Source organism: Ictalurus punctatus, chromosome 27 (genome assembly GCF_001660625.3).
Source record: "Ictalurus punctatus breed USDA103 chromosome 27, Coco_2.0, whole genome shotgun sequence".
Taxonomy (NCBI): domain Eukaryota; kingdom Metazoa; phylum Chordata; class Actinopteri; order Siluriformes; family Ictaluridae; genus Ictalurus; species Ictalurus punctatus.
This window is the reverse complement of record NC_030442.2, coordinates 9,743,144-9,765,030: the sequence shown is the minus strand read 5'-3', so window position 1 is coordinate 9,765,030 and position 21,887 is coordinate 9,743,144. Positions and strand designations below refer to the sequence as shown.

The 21,887-nt window shown below is 36.5% G+C and overlaps 1 protein-coding gene across 5 annotated transcripts in view; it reads left to right on the top strand.

Annotated features, from left to right (window-relative positions):
- si:ch211-288d18.1 (USP6 N-terminal-like protein) overlaps positions 1 to 19,442 on the top strand; it is a 39,340-nt gene extending 19,898 nt beyond the window's left edge. For all 5 annotated transcript variants that reach the window (XM_017458431.3, XM_047151640.2, XM_017458432.3 and 2 more), the window contains 12 exons: positions 3,523 to 3,608; positions 4,748 to 4,787; positions 6,079 to 6,159; positions 6,355 to 6,462; positions 8,776 to 8,885; positions 12,384 to 12,432; positions 12,672 to 12,792; positions 12,968 to 13,062; positions 13,188 to 13,253; positions 15,065 to 15,164; positions 15,313 to 15,465; positions 16,997 to 19,442. In XM_017458431.3, coding sequence (XP_017313920.1) covers positions 3,523 to 3,608; positions 4,748 to 4,787; positions 6,079 to 6,159; positions 6,355 to 6,462; positions 8,776 to 8,885; positions 12,384 to 12,432; positions 12,672 to 12,792; positions 12,968 to 13,062; positions 13,188 to 13,253; positions 15,065 to 15,164; positions 15,313 to 15,465; positions 16,997 to 17,787 — 1,800 coding nt within the window. In that variant the 3' untranslated portion in view covers positions 17,788 to 19,442. The remainder of the gene's footprint in view (positions 1 to 3,522; positions 3,609 to 4,747; positions 4,788 to 6,078; positions 6,160 to 6,354; positions 6,463 to 8,775; positions 8,886 to 12,383; positions 12,433 to 12,671; positions 12,793 to 12,967; positions 13,063 to 13,187; positions 13,254 to 15,064; positions 15,165 to 15,312; positions 15,466 to 16,996) is intronic.
- Positions 19,443 to 21,887: the final 2,445 nt, after the last annotated feature.

The window sequence follows — 21,887 nt, the reverse complement described above, 5'->3', positions numbered from 1 at the left end:
AAATCTGCAAAATGTTAATCATGTAAATAAATAAATAAATAAATAAATAAGAGGGATCATAAAAATTGCATTTTGTTTTTTATTTAGTTCTGTAGTGATATTTCACGTAACAGATGTTTACATATAGTCCACAAGACACAATAATATCTGAATTTGCATACAAATGAACCAGTTAAAAAGTTTACATACGCTTGATTCTTAACACTGTGTGTGTTACCTGGTTGATCAATGACTGTTTTTACGTTTTGTGATAGTTGTTCACGAGTCCCTTGTTTGTCCCAAGCAGTTAAACTGCCCACTGTTCTTCAGAAAAATCCTCCAGGTCCTGTACATTCTTTGCTTTTCCAGCATCTGTAACCCCTTTCCAGCAGTGGCTATATGATCTTGAGATCCATCTTTTCACACTGAGGACAACTGAGGGACTCGTACACAACAATTATAAAAGTTCCAAACATTCACTGATACTCAAGAAGGCAACACGAAACATTAAGAGCCAGGGGGGTGCTAACTTTTGAACAGGATTATCGGTGTAAATTGTAATTATTTTGTCTTATGGGAAACATGTAAATAACCTATGTAGCGTCTGAAGGGCAGTACTAAATAAAATTTTGCAAGATGTATGTAAACTTATGACCTCAACTGTAGCTCATGCCCAGTGTTCCTGGGTTAGGCTCCAAAAACACAGCAACTCTGGCTAGGATGAAGCAGTTAATGAAATGAATGAATGAATGAAAGAAACTTTCACCTGATCTTCTTTCAAATCTGCCATCCTTACAAATAGACTTGGCCGATATATACTTTGTATAGTGCGTCATATTTTTTTAATGGCCCGTTAAACAGAATTGTGCAATTTTTGAGAACCTAATATTGAACCACATTGAAAAAAGTGAATATGTGGCCGGTCAAATTTAAGAAAAAATATTATGTTTCTTATGCTTTCATGGCATATATTCATTTTAATTTAAGCAAGTATCTAAACTACTAGTTCAATTATGTAGAGTGTGTCATCAATTCCTGCAGTATTGATTCAACTCCGTTATAAAATCTCGCAAGGATATTGGTGCTGACAGGAAGAAATGTCTACAGTATTAATTTCATTTCATTAGCTCATGATAGCGTAGTGCGTCATGTCGAGTGTGCAGTGTTTGATTGTATTAAAGGGCTTTCAATATACCTGATCAAATCATGTTGGCAGCATTTTGTATAGCAGTTGGATGTAAGAATCACTGATACCTGATACTGATAGCAAGAGAGCAAGGATTTAGTTTTTACACGAGAAAGCTGTTGTAATACAGTATGTGTGCTTTATGAGGAGTTGAGGCAGACTGGTATACAACTAGTGGCTGGCTAAGTTTACAGCTGATTGCTGTTTAATCCTGTTTAACATCTCTTTAAGTCATCCTCAGTTTTTAGCTAATATTTTTAATATTTGTTAGTGCATATAAAGTTTGGTAAGTTTTGCGTTTGGGTTTGTTGTATTAGTCTATGTGTATCACACTCCGTTTCTCTACAGGTTAGCCCTTTGTAAAGGATTTAGGCCGGTGAATAGGCAGTAGGAAAAAGTCCACCAATGTGCACAGAGCAGTCTATGTGATTGATTTTGACCATGACATGATTGTGGCTTTGGCAGTATCACTGCTTTTATTTGTGTAATTGGAAATTGGGAACTGTCTGGTCTCTGGGCTATAGTTCTGTCTGATGGTCTTCCTGTTCCTATACTCAGCAGAGGGGCAGACATCCATTTCTGTCCCCAACAGCCACTGAAATTGATCCACACTGACTTAAAAAGCATTTAAAGCTCAATGTTGTTGAACATATTGGATGAGGTGAAGGATATGTTTTGAAGCGATTTTGGGCATCCTATGGTTCTGTCGTCCTGAATAATTTCGATTAATAATTATCTCAGCATTAAGGAAAATAATCATTATTATTTTACCATTATTGTGCTTTGACGCTTCATGTTTAACAGCTTGTCATGCTGCACTCGAGTCAATGCTGCCCAAACATGAGGATGTGTCTCAACATGTGTGCTGGTTAGGACACAGCAGTGACCACTTACTTTTTCAACGGCCTTCGTTCCAGAAGTGAATTTCCCATTCGTTTTCTTTATAGACTTTCCAGCAAATTCTTCGATAAAGAGTTTAAAGCATCAAACCAAACCAAACTGCTGAGAGATGACTCATGAAAATGATTTCAAACCAAAAAGCGATTTGAAAAGGCAAGGGTACAAGACTGTGAATGATACTATTGAATTGCTTTCCTTCCATTTTTAGTTGCTTTTTTCCAACACTGTTAGACATTGCCTAGAAAATTATACCTCATAGTATTCCTACCTGATATCAGAGATATTATGTGCCATGTTCCCAAAGTGATCTTTTCAGCAAAAGTCGTGGCCCAATCCCACGATGCAAGACATTGTGTGGTTCACATGCCAAATATTTCCATGGTTACAGTTACCAGTCTCTAATTTGGTGGGTTTTAGGATGGGATTGTGGATAATGAAATGAAACTTCAACAATTAAATGCTATTTTTATACAAACTTAAAGCTAAAGGTTTCCAAGTGGGACAATAGAAAACAGTTTGCTCTGTTGTCCTGGGACTGCAAGTGCGAATCCCACCTATCCCACAGCTGTCCATTGCCGGAAGTCCGAGAGAGCAAAACTGGCCATGCTCTCAGGTTGGAGAGATGACATACTCTCTTTCTCAACCCTGTCAATCACCACGACACTAGCTATGGGCATGGACATGGGCATGGACATGGGCATCTGTGAGCTCATGCATGCAGAACAGGATAGATAGTGATAGTAGATAGTGCTTTCCTCAGAGTATGTGTTATGCCACCCTGTGACACAGCTTGAGCAGCAATTTGAAAAGGTAACAGAGGTAGCATGTGATAACCTTCTCCTTCCCCAGTTGATAGCTGTCATATGATGTTGAGAGTTAGCTGGTAGGTGGCAATTGGCAAAGACTAAATTAGGGAGAAAAATAAAAAAGCTGAAATCAGACTGACTTATGGCTTCTACTAGAGTGATTATGCCATTGTTTAACAATCTTATAACCCACTGAATTCTCTGTGCTTACTTTCAGAACCTCACTGTTTGCTTTGATAAGACAAATTACCACATCTTTGTCTCTCAAAGTATTAATCCAGAAATACATATAAACACTACAGGGCAATGCCAATGCCGTGTCAATCCCTTGCGTGTGTTTGTCCTGCTCTAACTCACCCGAGGCAGCTCGTGACAGGTTCAGTTATCACCTGATGAATAGCTTCTACATTAAGCAGGTGCCCTGTACTGAGACTAAATGCTCAGATTAAAAAGTGTATCTTTATTTCTAGTCCCTCACACACCCACAGGCTTACATTACATATTGTTGCTATGGTGTGATATGCTATAGTATGAATTTTTATAGTGTTTTAGTTGGCTGTGGTATTACATGATACAGTATAACTAACACTATCGGCGTTCCAGTGTCTCTTGGCCTTTGACACCATTATGAGTTGAACATGTGTGTTTCAGGGCAGGGAGGAGGGTGTTGAGATCGACCCTTGGGAGGATGCCGACTACAGCATTTACAAGGTCACGGATCGATTTGGCTTCCTGCAGTAAGTCACCTAGTCATCACTAAAACACATTTTTATTGAATCGGCTCTCAGGTGACCCGTAAAATTTCTCACAACACAGGGTTCTGTCTAATCTAGGCCATCTTAAATGTTATTTTTTGTACTTTGTGTTGCATTTTAACAAAAATAAATAAAGAAAAACGTTAAATAATAATAATTATTAACAAAAAAAAAATAGATGAAAAGGTCACACAGCTTAACTCAGCTTAAATGATTTTTTTTCAATTTTGATATTAATTAATGAATTAATACAGACAATTATTGTGAATGACAGTCTTGGGCATTAAACTATATTTTTCCCTAAATATCCTAAATTTCCTGTAACAACTTTTACTAGAAATATGAGTAAAATGATATGTAAGGATTAAAACACTTACGAGCATGTTGGAATATGAAAATAATCAATGACAGGGTGCTGTGATGTGTTCTGAAACAAAGCGGAATTACTATTACCACCCAAATTGATTGATTATTTTCCAGTAACAGCATGGTCTGAAAGCTTTTATTCCTCTTATACCACGGACATTTACCAACAATTACAATTGCAGCTTATCATGTTACTGAGAAACTGGAAAGTGCAAAATTCTCTGAAGACTTACCTGTGGTGGAACGCTTACTGACTATTACACTGTTACTCAATAATTGCCTTCTAATAGAAGGCTTCACTTTATCAACAATTAAAACTATTCTTTGATAAATACAGGAAACAACACATTTAAAAAAATGTGTTTATTATTAGGCTAAGTTTATGTGGTGTTTGCCGTGCAAGTCCCTGCGAATGAGCTGTTATTATAGAAATGATAACATATTAAAACGAGTGCATAATTATAAATGTGTGATATGAATTATTGCTGCAATACTGTCAGAGCTAATGTTATAGAAAATGAATCAACAGCTTCTGATCCATCAGCTTTAAGAACTCAACAGTGCTGTGATATAAGATGTAATTATTATTATGTATATATAAGATGTATACATAATGACCATTACTCTAAATTGAACATACTTCAAATTGAATTTTGTATAGAGACAGATAAATAAGTAGAACTTGATATCATTATGGTGCAACACATTAATGTGCGTTACTTTAGTCGTTATTTTGATATATTTTTTTCTTTCAGTGAGGAAGAGCTTCCCACTCCAACTCTTCTTGAAGAGAAGGTAAGAAAGAGGCAAATTAAAACAGCTCTGATGAAAACCTGTTTTCCAAATGTAATTATGTACTGTACAACAGCTCAGAACCATCATGAATCATAATAATCCCACGTGTGCAGCCGAGGCCAGGCGGTCCGTGACATCTTTAGACGTGTGTGTGTGTGTGTGTGTGTGTGTGTGTGTGTGTGTGTGTGTGTGTGTGTGTGTGTGTGTCAGTATGATGGCAGAAACAGCTGCTTGGTCTGGAGTTATGCTACCATGTGATACATTCCATGCATGCTGGGAGCTGATGTTTCTTCCCTGATCTGTGATTGTTGTTAAACTAAGACCCAATGTTTTGAAGGTTTAAAATAGATATAAATCATGGAGGAAGATGAAGCATGAAGTAAAACTAAATATTTGTTGAATGAGTGATTTACAGAAATATAATAACAATTGCAATAATTAATAACAGCAATCATTCCTATTAAGCTAAAAATATCCCTGCTGGTGTATAATTTTGGAGTAGTACATTTAGCCTCTGATTTACAAAAGGTTTGTGTGTGATAACACCCACTAAAAAGTAGCATATGTTGTCCATTTTGCATGTTTGCTTTAATTAATATGCACTTTGGGGGTCATAGCCAATGTAAATATATTAATTTAGCACATGCAATATGATTTATTAAGTCTGAATGAAAGTCCCCTGAGGAACATGTGCAAATTAGTACAACCGAAAGGCAGGTATTATAATGGCAGAAAAAAATATTATCCCATTCACTGAGTTTTAACAATGAGAAAGCTTATTAAGAGTGTGCATATAAGATTCTTAGTAAGATAATGAAATATTTCTGCAGCAAAGTTGGTTTCATGCTAGATATTCACCATATATTTAATTCTGATCACAACAACTTTTATATAGTGCCAGTGAAAAAGTGGGCATTCATAAGCACCTTTGTATTAAATTTGTATTGTATTAAATGACACCTCATTTAATCATCATTAAACTGGACCTGCAGTTATGTCATGTTTTAGTTTCATGTTTCAGTTAGTTAGTTTCAGTTTTACTGTTCCTAGATATTCTTAGCGATTTGAGCTGGCTGTGGCTAGGAAAAAACAAATAGAACATACATAAACCTCAATTTCCATATTGTTTCTACCCCCTACTTTGCACTTAACTTAACACAATTTATTTCATAGCGCATGCAAGATATCACAGCTGTAATTAGATACTTAGAAATTGTGTTTATGTAGCTTCTTGTAGATTTGGTGTATTGCTACTGTTGCTTATTTACATCCTGCATTCTTACCCTCGTAGAGAAAGCAGCTGGAGATTGAACGCGTACAGAAATGGTTGAAGATGGTCAAAAAATGGGAGAAGTACAAAAACAGTGAGCGGGTGAGATCCAGCTATCTTTTTAATTATAGCTGAGAATAAAGATAATGGACAGTACTGCACATGTTACAGACCATGGTCTACTGCAGCTCTGTCAGTCTGTTGTACACGCTAAGCACATTTTTATGAAGATGAGCCTTTATCTCCATGAGGGGTCTACATGACTCTTCCATGATCTTCTATACTCTTCTGCTGTAGTTGATGAAGAGGGTGTACAAGGGGATTCCACTGCAGCTGCGAGGTCAAGTCTGGAGCCTACTACTGGATGTGGAGAAAGTTAAGAAGGAGAATGAAGGGAAATATGAGGTATACACAGAAGCAGATGGATGATTGTACACTATGAGGCAGCAGCACCTGGCAGGCTGATGCTGTCTAAGGGCTGTATTAAGAATTGCGTGTGTGTAGTGAAGAGTGTTATATTGAACAAATCGCTATTCAGACGTTCCTTTTGACTCAAGTGCTACAGACTTACAGTTGGCAGAAGTTCTGTGCTCTGGGCGGAGTTTGCTGAAAACTAAGCTGCATCTCATTTATGCAAGATCCACTCCTTCAATTTAATTCAATTATTATTGTTGATATTGCCTCAAGCGGGAAACAGTATCAAGTACAGCACCACTGTCTGACAGTTTTAACCACAGTATTTCACCCTGAAACACTTTTTGAACAATATACATGCACACATACTCTAATTATGTTCAAGGACAATATAAATTAGATGTCATTAAGAATTAATTAATCGTATGAAGAAGCGCATGAAAGAGATTGCAGAACACGGCAGCTTAAAAGCAGATAATAAACGCGGACCAAATTTTGATATCATTCTGGAACTCTACCTACTTAAGGTGATCTGTAACAATAACAAATGACTGCTTGGTCAGCTTATTGATTAAACTGTGGGGATGTTAACGCTGTACCAAGAGCTATTTTACAGGCTTGCAGTCAATCAACATGATAACATCCTTATCATGACAATAAGCCTTAATATAATCGCAATATACTGTATTTTTATTGGCCCTTACTTTTATGATACATCGTATTAGATTTGACAGCCCTTATAATAATAATATTTCCCGTTTTTCTATCCCTGGATTTTTTCTGGTTTAAATTATTACAGTTACTTAAAAATGTTTTTTTGTTTGTTTGTTTTTTTTAATGGATTTTTCTTACTTGAATTAATCCAAGTAATACAAAAATATACAAAAACATTAGAATTATTTTTTTTATAAGGGGTACTTGGTAAATTGTAAAAACTGCGCAATTGTGGAAAGTATCATAAGTCAAAAATAACACAAAATGTTTGAGATTCCAATTACTGCATTTTCAGACTATAAGTTACAGGGTTTTTTTTTGCCACCTAGTAAGCATGTACAAGTTATGTCTTCTAGAAAGGAATTACAGTTGTATAAGGTGGATTTACTAACTCAAAATACATACAAAAATTAGATCCAAACATGTTTTGGGTGAAGTATCTTTTGAATTCTTTCTCTTGAATTCTTAATTCTTTCTCATAAAAAATAAAAACATAAAATTTAGAAAATAAGGTGTAATCGCAAAATGTCTGAAATTACAACGGAAATAAACATAAATGTAAATATGTAAATATACTATTAGAGAAGCCTATTGCCTTTTTTACTGTGTAGGCCTGTTTCGGTTCATGAATGCACATACCACGGTCCCATTATTGCATGTCGCTGCCAAATGGCAACAATTACATTTTACCATTTAACAGATTACTCAAAATATATAAACTTGTCTAAATGACAAAAAAATGTTAACTTATCTCAGATATTGATTAATTTTTTTCCTTTTAGTTTTGCCTAAATATTTAAATTAAATTAATCAAATTGTAATAATAATAATAATAATAATAATAATAATAATAGTGTTTTTTTTTTTTTTAAGTGTAAACAGCACTTCCTGGTTATCTGCATAAACCATCCAGAAATTGTAATAATCTGAATAAGCCACCCAGAAAGCACTTGTGTAAGATGAACAAAGGACTAAAAAACAAAGGACTTGTAAATATTGATGTATCTTTTGAACTTAAGTCAACAACTCTGAATATTCCTGTAAAAACTGCAGTTGTTTGCTTAGAGCAACAATACCGTGATCTTTTGGGGAGCATGGCTGTTTCAGGAGGTTTTGTGTATGATCTAAAAACAGACAGACGGTGGACAGACACAGCAAAGAAAGAGATGAAACAAAACATGTTTCCGAGACCATAATAAAGCCAGGAAACTGCTGCAAATGTAGCAGTAATTTGGTACAATTAATGTAAAAAATACTAGCAATTAAAATGTGGCTAATATGCAGCAGTTTTCACCTAGCAACTTATGTTTAAAGCTACAGTATGTTAGCTATACCTGTTCATGCACGTCACATTTACACAAATGGTACGCATTAGCTATGTAACACTCTATATAAATATGCAACAATCCATTTGTGTAGACGCTAAACCTTAGCCATGAAATAATTGTCATAATCATTTTCCGGACGTTGAGAAGAAGCAAATAACGTTAATAAATAAATAAATAATGTTAGTTTAATACATAATGGATATGTTACAAAGCTGTGTTTTGTTTTGTAATGAAATAAAACTGGTTCTTTTTTCCCCCACAGAGAATGATCGAACAAGCCAAGATCTACTCCACAGAAATTAAACAGATTGATCTTGATGTGAACAGGACCTTCCGAAACCACATCATGTTCATGGATCGATTCGGAGTAAAGTGAGTCCATCATGCATGAATATACTAAAATGAGTCACAGTCTAACAGGAAACATCAAGTTCATAGGAATATGTGTAAATGTTCAGATGTAGTAAAAGAGCTTAATGAGTCATTTAAAGAAACACATAACACCCATTTTTTTTTGTTAGTCAAGGCTCTGTTCCTAATAGTTTTATGGTGCTCTTTCAAGTCTGCGCTCTGATGATGGAAACAAAGTGCGGACTTTATGATGCACTAGTCCTCGAGTCCTCGAGGGTGCACTCGTTTAAGATCCCCAAATTTGAGACACAGACTTGATTTTTTTAAATGACTGACTTTCTAGCTTAGTGTACTTGAGTATTTCATACGGTATGACATACTGCATACATGAGTATGACACACGGTAGCTTGCAAACTGAAGCGAATTAAAAAGAAGGGGAAAAAAAAGGTAACACAAAAAGGTAACACTTTTATGTTATGTCAAACTAAAATAAAATATTCATAATACCCTTTTAGTTTTATCTGGTTAAGTTTATTAGCCCATCATGGGCTTCAATCTTAACTCTTCGCTTAAAATATTTGCTTTTCAGGGCTGTAACTTGTCTCATTGATCCAACACAGGTTCATGGGAAATTGGGACAGCACAGCTCTGGACACACTGCTGTGCTGAGTGATAAGATCGATAGAGACTTTATTCGTCCCCTCTGACATGTCAGACGTCATCTCAATTCTTCTCAGTTTTATGAGCACGTTGTTTCTATAAAGTGATGTGTGGGGTGCAGCTTTATTATTGCTGTGTACATGATTAATATTACAGCAGCTAAATTTACTAATTAATTCTGGCTATGTAGTGCACTATAGATAGCCATTTGGGATTTAGCTTTTCTGTTTCCAGCTATTTAAACAGCTGCACTAGGACTTAAGTTAAATAGCTGTCGCGTTATGACCTAATGAACAATTAGAGAGGAAATCCCAGACACATCACAATTAAAGCGCAGGTGTGAAATGTGTAATGGCAATAATGACTTACTGGGGGATTTGCTCAGGCACAGTTTCTAATATCAAATGTTATCCCTTCGCCCACCCCTCTACACTCACTATACACTGTGTTCCGCTTTCACACGCACACACACGCACACACACACACACACACACACACACACACACACACACACACACACACCCCCTTGTGGATAAGCCTCCTAAAGTACATTTTTCAAATCTACAGAAATCCAGCATGGACTCACTCTTTATGTAAAATGTTACTATTATATGTATGTGTAGCAGGTTTATATGAACATATCCAGCTGCTGGCATCCAGTATCCTGGCAAATGATGACTAAAGTAAAGCTTCAGATGTCACTCAGATTTTAAGAATCAAGGATTTTGACTGAGAAGACACATACTGATGACTTCACATGGCAGTTACTGATTAAAAGGCATCTTGTTCCACAAACCAAAAAAGAGATGTTTATACAGGAACATCTTTCAGTGCTAATTCATTTTCACAGGTTCGCAGCTGGTTGTGTTGCCACCTCACAGCTCCAGGTTCCCATGTTCGATCCTGAGCTCCGGTTTCTGTCTGTGTGCAGTTTTGGTGCCTTGTGATGAATTGGCATCCCAACTAGGGTTCCCATAATAGAGCCACCAGGATGCTGAGCAGGATATAGTATTTAATGAAGATGAAGGATGTTCTACATACGTTGCAACACTAATGCTTTAAGTTAAATGAGTACCAAAAGACATTATGAAGACACATTTGAATATCTTTTTAGTAGTATAGACAACATCACCAGGGCTTTCGTATGGTGGCTATCACGTAATGTAGGCGCAGGACAGAAGCAAGTGCAGGTATGGCAGTTTAATCAAACAATAAGGAGTACAAAGGATCAGGCAGAAAACAAAGTCCAAGACAGACTAGGGTCAAACGATCAGGCAGATAGGCTAAACAAGGCAGAGCAGAGGATCAAGGTCAACAGGGTACACACAGTCAACAACCAGAAAAGAAAAGCACGAGATAAGGCTTGGAAATACGACCGAGACTAGGCAACTGAGCGTAATACTTCGCGAAGTCATAGTGTTCAAAAGTTCTCTTATATAGCGTGGTTGTGAGAGCTGTGAATAGGATGCAGGTTTGCGTGATTAGAGTGAATCTGAGTGTTCTGGGAATTGCAGGAATTGCAGGCGGCCATGTTTATAGGTTGCCGTGCAGGATGGGAATTGTACTCACTGGTTTGCTGTGATATGACAGTGGCCCATAAATGCAGAAAATATTTACAAACTAAAAAAAAAAAAAAACCAGCAAATTAGAAATCACACCAACATTAACTCAAACGGAAAGGGTAGCTCCTTCTTGATCACAAGCTCGTTGCTGATTGGACACAACATTTGATTATCAAAAAGAAAAAGAATTGCTCTCTTTCAGTCTGTATCTAGATTAGTCGAGTGAAAAGACGTCATATGAAGTTACAATGTTAAAGTGAGATAGTGAGGAGTAATTCTTCTGAATAATAGGTCCACATACTCGTATTAATGCTGTGCAAAGCAATGAACCCTTGATGTTCAGCAATGTCCTCCGCTTTTTGTTTGAAGTAAATGTTGATTTATTTCTGAGCACATACACAATACATAGAAGCTTATGAGTGCCTTTTTGTGTCCCCCAAAAAAGAAATTGTGGGACACTTTTGGTAATGACATTAATACTGGTACCTGACTATAACCTGGAACACACTGCCCTCTTAGAGAGTGTGAAAGTGTGTGTGCGTGTGTGTGTGTGTGTGTGTGTGTGTATTAATAGATTACCTGCATAACAAGGTTGACTTACCTGAAGCGAGCTTCTGTGTACTAAGCTGTTGGTCTGATTGCGATATAAAATATGTTTTCTGTACTTGTTTATGTGTGTGTGTGTGTGTGTGTGTGTGTGTGTGTGTGTGTGTGTGTGTGTGTGTGTATTTATAATTTTTTCGGATTGAAGTGTTGGTTCATTTTCTGATTTCTCTCTATGACAGAAATTCTGGTGATTAATTTAGACAGTTTGACATCTTTTCTAGAAAAAAAAAAAAAGGCCACGTTTGACCTCGCCTGGAAACACATTTGTTTTTGACACGACATTGTAAAGTTTTTCTAAAGAAAAAAAAATGTTCACATTCGGACCGACCGCTTGATTCCCAAGTGTGCAAGAAACACATTGACGTCACAGGAGGCTTTATAGATCGCAGGCCTCTAGAGTTCAATGGAAACTGTCACATGCAAACTGTCATTAATGCTCCAACATATAAGGAAGGTTGCAGCTATGATTTTAGCTAAAAGGAATCACACTCCACCTCAAGAATTTGGCTTTCTGAATTGCAGAGCACTTTTTAAACACGGGGCTATGTAATAGAATCTGTCGAGGATTTGGAGTACAGCAGTGTGGGTTTTTTGAGTGTATAAGGGGATTTCTGTGTCGTTAATGGAGACGGAATTGGCTCTGATACTGCTGAATGAACTGATTTGCTTGTGCTTACTGTTTCTACACAGGCAGAAGTCTCTGTTCCACGTGCTCACTGCTTACTCCGTATACAACACGGTGAGTGCACAGCTGAAAGTAATATTACTGAAGATGTCTATGTGTGTGTAATGGATGTAATAGAGGCAGGCAATGGTGAGAGGAAGAGTGCGCCCAAACTCAGAACTAATAGAAAGAGCATTGCAGCATATGCTAGCATACAGATTTCATTCTCATGCCGGTTCTCTCTGTTTGTGTGTGTGTGTGTGTGTGTGTGTGTGTGTGTGTGTGTGCGTGTGTGTGTGTGTGTGTGTCTACAGGATGTGAGCTACTGCCAGGGTATGAGTCAGATAGCTGCCATTCTGCTGATGTACATGAATGAGGAAGATGCATTCTGGGCCATGTCCCAGCTCCTGACCAATCAAAAACACGCTATGCATGGTGAGCCCTTCTCATTGCTTAGATGTTTCCTAAATACCAAGCACCATATTCATTTCAGTATTTAGTGTTTGAGGACATTTGGTGGTTCAGAATGCTGATTTCACAGAATTATTTAGTATTGATTTGGAGATTCAGTTTCAATCAAGATTTATCTGGGGTTTTTCCCCCCCAATAGGCTTCTTTATCCCTGGATTTCCCAAACTGCAGAGATTTCAGAACCACCATGATCAGATTCTGTACAAACTCCTCCCTAAACTGAAGAAGCATCTGGTAGTAGAAACTATTGCTTTTCCACCACATTCACATGTGTATATTCTTATGTCTTTTGACTTAATTATTAGAATTATATCTCATGTTTATGTGGCCTCTCCCGTGTTTTCCTTCTCACTCACCAGGACAAGGAGCAGATGTCCAGCGGCATTTACAGCACTAAATGGTTCCTGCAGTGTTTTATTGACCGGGTGAGTGTGCACCACGTGCAGCCCCACACACACATGGACATTCCTACATGTTACAACAGACACTGGCCATATGTTACAACATGAACATGTGCTACAGCAAATGACTGCTATTTATTTCCAGCAGATAAGAAGAATCCTAAACAACTGATGCTTCTGTGTATAAGCATAGATCTTATTTATTGAACTCGCGGCACAATATGATGCAGTGGGCAGCATTGCCACCTCACATCTTCAGGGTCCCTGGTTCGATTCTAAGCTCGGGGGTCTGTGTGGAGCGTTACGTTTTCTCCCTGTGTCTGCATGGGCTTCCTCTGGGTTGTCTAGTTTCCTCCCACTTTAAAAAATACAAAAAAAAACATGCTGTGTCGACCATTTGTTCCATGCCGGAGAAACGTGAAAGCCTGCCTGGATTAACGCACACTCCTCGCATACCGTTGATATGAAATTTTTATTTGTCTTGACAGAAACAAAAAGATGAATGAAGAGTTGTTGATAATTAAACCTTAACATTAAACTTAACGAAAAACTGCTTGTTGTGAATTGGCGTGCAAGAGCGTGGTCAAAAAAGCTGTTTCCCAGCTCTCCATTTCCATCAGCCCCCTCAGAAGGTTAACCTACGTCACATATACCTTTTTCTATTACACGTGACCTATGACATCAGAGCAAACACCTTTGAATACAACAAAACATAATATAATCCAAAATAATAAATTATAATTGCTCATTGTCATACCAAAAACCCCAAAATTTCAATTTTGCATAAAAAATAATTAATATAGCTATAACACATGCCGCTATGCTAAATTGCCTTTAAGTGTGATTGAAGATGGACTGGCATCTTAATATACTTAATAATACAAAATTTATTGTTAACTAGCCTGTTAGTGAAATTTTTACTCAGTACGAATAATTATTGCTGTCTAGTTTACATTAGCTGAACTAGCTACATTGACTGACAACATTAGCACAGTGCTGTGCTAGCTTAGCTAATATTCCTACATGAGGATGTATTGACATTTTGGTAGCCTGGTTGACCTCAAATGTACAAAGAGCCAATGATATTTTCACCTGGGTGAAAGCAGACACTTTTGTTCCGACACTTCAAGATTAGAAATTTTGTCTCCAACCAAAATTTGGCAATGGATTGAGATTATTTAGTCTGCACAGGGTTTCTGATTTTGTTGCGGCCAAAAAATGCTTGATTTTGTTGCGGCTTTTTACAAAATTTGCAGTAGAGAAATTGCATTGAATTGGCAAAATTTCACAAAATTGTTTTGCACGATCTTTCGGAATGATGTTTGTTGGTAAATGAGACCTTTTATCTGTGCTCATGTTTGATGTACGTGAATGAAGGATGGCTTTGACTGAAAGCGCGTTGTGATGATGTTACATGACGCATTACTTCTAAAAAATCTGTGGTGATTTTGAAAAATTGCAAGCTTCTCAGAATATTGCGTAGTTTGCTTGATTTTGCATGAATATATCCTGGTGGGAGTGATTATTATTACAATTAATCCTTGTACAGGTTAAATTCAACATACTTGATGATTTGATTAAATAAAAATGAACTAAAAATCCATACACATTTTCTGAAGGCAAGTGTTCGGCTGTGAAATTTTCCCTGATTTACTCCAGAAACTAAAATGACTACCTTGTCAAGACACAGATCCTTCTGTCAAGATAGAGATCACTATATACGTAATGCAGTACTTCTCATCTACTCAACAGCACCCTCTAGCCATAGTACTCGGAGGCCACAAGAGTTTTTCTAGAATGTGCAAACTTACACTTGAGTTTATGTCTCCTCCCAGACCCCGTTCACCCTGACCTTACGCCTGTGGGACATCTTTATCCTTGAGGGAGAGAAGATCCTCACAGCCATGGCCTACACCATCCTTAAACTGCATAAGAGTAAGCTAATGTCTCTCCTGCCATTCAGTGTGAATATTATTCCAGAACAGTGAAGCTCCAAAGCAATTTATATGGTGCAGTAAAGCTGTAGACGGTCGGAAAGTGTAGCTTCAGTGTCTTTATGTGAAGTGAAGCTTCTCCTTTACAGAGCGTTTGTTGAAGATGTCACTGGAGGAGCTGAGAGAGTTCCTACAGGAGAAGATTGCTGAATCCTTCGATCTCAGTGATGATATAGTCATTGAGCAGCTTCAGGTCTCCATGACAGAATTGCGCAAAATGAAGCTGGACCTTCCTTCTCCAGGTTATATTCTACATGCATTCGACAAGTTGTATATTTGTAGTGTGTTATGTTATAAGAGCTCCGTAATGATCCATACAGGATGTAGGGCTGTATTCAGAGTGCATAGTGAGGATTTAATAGCAAAATTGTGGACATTTGTATTCAGACCTCAGATGAAACTACACATTTAATCACTATTCAGCACCTGCCAAGAATTATGTACGCAGATTGCGGTTTGCCTAAAACAGTGGCATGACTCCGTTACATGCCATTCTGACCTTGGTCCAGCTTTCTTGCATGATATCAGCTCAGGTGAGGAGCAGTATTATGTCCAATACTAACAAGCATATAGTATGATATAACCACAACATGTCATGCTGAAATTTATTTTTTGGGCTGAAAAATGCACTCGGAAAGCTATGAATGCCATATGATGTGAATTTTATGTACATAAATGTGACACTATAATTTAATTAATAGCATTGTCCCAATAAAGTCCACAATTTCATTTCATACAGAGGACATCGAAGGGCTGATTTTTTTTTTTTTTTTTTTTGAATTTAAAAAATTTAAATAATTTTTTTTATTTCAATTTATTAATTAACATTATTAATTAACATCAAAATGAGCACTTGGCCAGATTATCCTTCAAACCATGGGCACTTTTATTTATTTTTTATTTTATTTTTTTACAGGAGAATGTGCATTAAATAAAAAAAATACACTGGCATTATTTTATTAATTCAACAACTAAATACAGCACAACTAAATTGTGATTGTTGTATCCAAAAATGTTTGATTTTGCTGCAGATTTTTTCAAAATTTGTGCTTTTTTGTGGAAAACTACTTGAATTGGCAAAATCGCAATTGCATGCAATTGTCTTTCACACTGATGGTAAATGGGACCTTCACCTTGTTGGTAAATGGTAAATCATGTTCAGCTTGTAAATCGAAGAGGGTTTTGGGTGGATGCGCGTTGTGATGACGACACACGATGTGATGCGTCTTGGCCCAAATCTGCAGAAATCTGTGGGAATTTGGAAAAATTGCAAGCTCTTCAGAATATTGCAGCGGTTTCTTGATTTCGCATTTATTCATTTCTGTGATCGCAAAATCGCGATTTTGTTTAATTTCTCGTGGCTACATTGTTGGGCACATGAGTAACTGTCAGAGCATATTTTTTTTTAAAGCAAAATAATATGATGTGCTGGATCAAGTGCTGTTTTAGTAGTTGTTGTATAATTAGGGTGGAAGCCATATTGTTAAATTAAACCAAATTTACAGTGATTAATGTGATAAATTCTAAGAGGAATGTCCATACAGTATATATTGGCAATATCCTAGACTCCTCTTAGAGGTTTATTTAGATGCTTGCCATCTTCTCATTCATATGTGATTGTAGTATAACAATATCTATGGATTTTTCCGTGTGTAAATATTAACATAACGTTTGGACTTAAGTCACATATTTTGAATATTTCCCATAGTGGTTAAATGACCTTCTATATATCAGTTGTATGTATTTTGCTGACTGTGTTGATACCATTTCTAGCTAAGCCAGATGAGCTGCCACGGAAGCCACTTGGTGTGGAGCGGCCTGTACTGCTGACCCCTATGCGACCCCACAACCCGAACCTGGATCAGGAAACACCAGACAAGAGCCAGCTAGCCAAACAACCTCCTGCTTCACTTCAGATCTCACTCCAGGAATCGATTGTTCCTGATCAGAGCTCTCCAGAATGTAAGTGGCCCTATCAGGATAGGGAAATAGACAGCGAATCTCCATTTCCCTCCCCTGACCCGGTGCTAGTGCATACTGAGATCATTTTTGGCCCAGGTGGAGTGATGGAAGGTCCTGAAGAGCAACCACCACCGTATGAGCCTCCTAAAAATGCTGGAACGGATAACTCTTCACTTTCTTCCCACCTGGCCATGAATACTTGTGGAACTTCAACAGAATCAGCACATTTAGATGCACCTCAGGACATTTCGCAAGGAACTTTGCAGGCGACAGTGGAGGATGGTTTATTTGTAATGCACCCAAGCAAGTGCCAGTTGACATTATCTACAGCCTCAGTGCAAGATTCCCAATATGAGAAGCTTGCAGATACAGAATTGGTGGAAACAAGAGAAGAGAAAAGATTTGTGTCAGAGAAGTCTATGGTATTAACTCAGAACTCTGCTTTTATTAAAATTCCCCACACAGACTCTGCACAGCAGTCATCTTCCCCACACCGAGAAGTTTCATTATCCACAGCTGGAAGGAAACTGATGACTGTTCACTCAGACCCGCTGTTTGAGCGCCATGATCTTCCCAGTCTGCCCAAATCAGAGACTTTTTAAGCCAGCTGTTGATTCTTTGACTTTTGTAAGGCATTTAGAATTTTTAGAATCCTACAATTACTGTAGGACTACATTACTGCATCACATGGGCAGTATAATACATTGTACTGTGTCTGGGGAGAGATGCTTCCTAAAATCACGCAATGTTCAGTTTTCATGCACCGGGTAATAATTGGAAAAATGTAGGGAAATTTCATTTAAGAAAAATCTTCAATCTTTAAAAGGTCACTCAAGTGTTGCTTAAACCAAGAAAAGGATTTAAATAGTGAGCTGGCTCACTGTTACACATGGGCCACAAATTTCATTAATTTATTTTTTTGCCTAGTTCCAATAGAACAATTGGTGAACTAAAAATTAGTGGCAGAAAAAAGCCACAAATCCAGGATCCATTGCACAGAAACCAAAAGAAACTTTATTATTATTATTATTATTATTATTATTATTATTATTATTATTATTAATCTTTTTCTTACTTTTTACATAAATTGTAATTTATTTATCTTTCCATGCTTTCAAGCATTAATCATTGCTTAATTACACAAAACTAAGCTGGAAAAAAGTTGTTTATATTTATGACTTACAATATTATCTAAACCGCATTTCTTTTAAAAATATGTGACAGTTGTGTAAAGTAGGTATTTACTTTACCCTCAACTTTTAAAAAAATTTTTTTTTTTTAGTTTATTTTAGTTGTGTCTCTATAAATTATAATTTGTGGGGCAAGATGGAAGCAAATATTTCTTTACCAACCATAATATGCCATTTTCCATGTGACAACATTATCTAATAAAACACACACACACACACACACACACACACACACACACACACACACACACACACACACACACACACAGAGAGAGAGATCTATCAGTTTTCCTGAAAAGGTCAGGAAATGTATTTTGATATATTTAATAAAACATTTTTCATGAATACTGCACTAGCCATGTTAAGGGAAGAATTAAAAACATTTTGTGCCAGAAGGATTTTCTGTGCCACTAAAGTCTTAAGTGTTAATGTACTGTAAGGCACTTGGTTTAGATTGAGCATTTTGTAAATGAAGGTAACGAGCTTTTTGAAGTATTGTATTTTAATGCTTTTATGCTTTTGTATCTGTAGGCTTTAGATATTTGTATAGTGTAAATTATATTAATACAGGTACTGTGTTAAATTCACAATTAAAAAAAAAATTGTTGTTTTTTTTCATATTATATTAAATATTGGTTCTGTTTTATCAGTGATATACTTTTTTTTGTGCAACATTAACTGAATGCTGTGCAAAATGCTTTAGGCTTTTAGGATGAATGTTTCACTTTTGTTGGTTCATGCAAATTAGTATGCAGCTGCAGTCATTTGCGGCATAATGCAAATTTTTCTTGCGAAGTATTACATTTTGTAAGCAGCTTCATCCTAGTACTCTGAGGGGAATTTAGTGCTTTTGCCTGTAAGAAAGACTTACCATTATGTAGACTATTTTTCATGTACTCTTAAAAGGCATTACTTAATTTAGCAACAAAGTCAAAAGTAAAATCTGCAGACTTGTGTGCAGTTCTCAGCGAGATAGCAATACACCGTATAGAACGTCCTATGAATGACTGACTGATTTATTATGTAAATAATCAAGATTGTCTTAATAAAATGGGCATATAAGATTATTTCACTAAGCAAATCATTGTTTTCAAACTGACCATCAGTGCAATGGGAAATCTCCTGGACAGTTGTAAATGTTAAATTGTTTGTAATTTTTGCATAAAATATAGGGGTTCTTTGATTATTCTACTTTTACTGATTCATACCAATACCATGTGCTTTAATAGCACATGCATTAATACCACATGCTTGGCTGCGTCACATACATGCTTTTATTTTGTACATCTGCTCATCTTGAAACATTAGTGTTGTATTACATTTTTATAATAATCTTTATAATCAGTATGGTGTTTCTTATTACTATATTTCACATAACATGTAGTTCATACTGCAGGTGATTTATCTAGCCTAAATTAATTTCCGTGAATTGATGGTGCCAACATCATTTGTCAATAACTATATCTTAACCACTACAGTAATGTAGTATATAGCCCATAACCCCACTGAGCAGCACTGATTTATTCCTGCTCCACAGATTCACTGTATGTTCAGCTCAGTAACTCAATATGCACTGAAGTCACAGTTCACAATATTAGCTCTTAGACAAATGATTGTCGGTTGTGTAACATCTCTTTCTTTTCATTTTTTTTTTTTGCTCAGAATGCACTCATTTTTTGCTTTTTTCTTCTTGTGCATGTTTTTGAGATACCTGTATTTTTCTGTACATTCCTTTGTAATGAGTTTTGAGAGCTCCAACCAAAACACTTTGGTTTTATTTACTCTGTATGTTGTAAGGATGCTTAATTTACAATGGTGTTGAACCTTTCATTGGCAGAAATAGACATTTTATTCAGCTGTATTGCTTTTTATATGTATTTTTAATGACCTCTCTTTTGCCTGTCTGCCTATCTGTCTGTCTGTCTTCAGTAGGGAGACTGTTATTGATGTAGGGGGCTTTGTTATCTATGTCTCTCTCTATCTATATATCTGTCTCTTTGTTTGTCTGTGTTTTTTTTTGTTTTTGTTTTTTTAAAAGTATGATTTCTTCTGTTTCTTAATCTCATGTGTATCTCATACTAAATAGTTTTAGATCTTCAAGCGAAATATAACATAAAACAATTCAACCTTTGTAAACACCTGAGCAGCCTTAGAAAACACACAATGTAGTTTTTATTTATTTATTGTTTATTAAAACAAAAAAAGGTCCCCTTAAACTTAAAATCTGGTTGTGCCACCTTTAGCAGCAATAAGTGCAAACAAACGCTTCAGATAACTGGAGATCAGTCTTTCAGTTACTTCCAGGACTATGACTATGCTTTGGATCATTGTCTTGCTGTATAATCCAGCTGCGCTTGAGTTTCAACTTACGGACTGAAGTCCAGACATTCACCTTTAGGATTTTTTGCCCAGTGTCTTTCTGAAATTAGAGACATGAACAGTGACCTTTATTGATACAAGAGAGGCCTCTAGGTGCTTTGATGTTGTCCTTGGCTCTTTTGTGACTTGCTGGATGAGTAGTTGCTGTGCTCTTGGAGGAATTTTGGAAGGTCTAGGAAGGTTCAATACTGTGCCTAGTTTCTCCATTTAGAGATAACGGCTCTCACTGTGGTCCTTTGGAGTCGGAGAGCTTTTGAAATAGCTTTGTAACCCTTCCCAGACTGATGTATTTTGATCACCTTCTTAATTATTATTTCTGGAAATTCTTTCAACTTTGGCATAGTGTGTTACTGGGTAAGACCTTTTAACCAACTTCATGCTGTTGAAAAAGTTCTATTTAAGTGTTGATTTGATCGAACAGGGTTTGTGGTAATCAGGCCTGGTTGAGTCTAGTCCAGTTGAACCCAATTATGAATGCAGTTTCATAGACTTGGGGAATTAGTAACTATGGGGGCAAATACATTTTCACACAGGCCCAGTTGGTATTGGATAACGTTTTTGCTTCAATAAATAACATCATCATTTAAAAACTGTATTTTTGTGTTTACTCAGGTTGCCTTTGTTTTATTTTAGATTTTGTTTTAATTTATGAAACTATTTAGTATGAGATACACACAAAACAGAAGAAATCAGGCAAATACTTTTTCACAGCACTGTCTATCTATCTATGGTATATTACTGTGTCTGTCTGTCTATCTGTCTTATCTATCTGCCTGTCTGTTGACTGCATTGTTACAGTACAAAGCACAAATAAATGCAGTAAATAAAAAATTACCAATAGTATAGAACTAACTAGGTAATTTTTATATAATAGTATATGTTCAGTGTGATACTTAATGACTATTCACTACAGAAAGAACATTTAGGATTTAGCCTCCACACACACGTATGATCAATATGGTCCGACATGAATCAGAGCAGACCTGCAGTATTTACAATGACCAGTAGATGGAGCCAAAGGTACAGTTTCTGATCTGTGCACGCTATTGCAAGGATTAAATCTCTCCAAGACAATGCAGCATCTCTAATTTATTTCATGCATTATACAGTCACGAACTGATCTAGCATGAAAC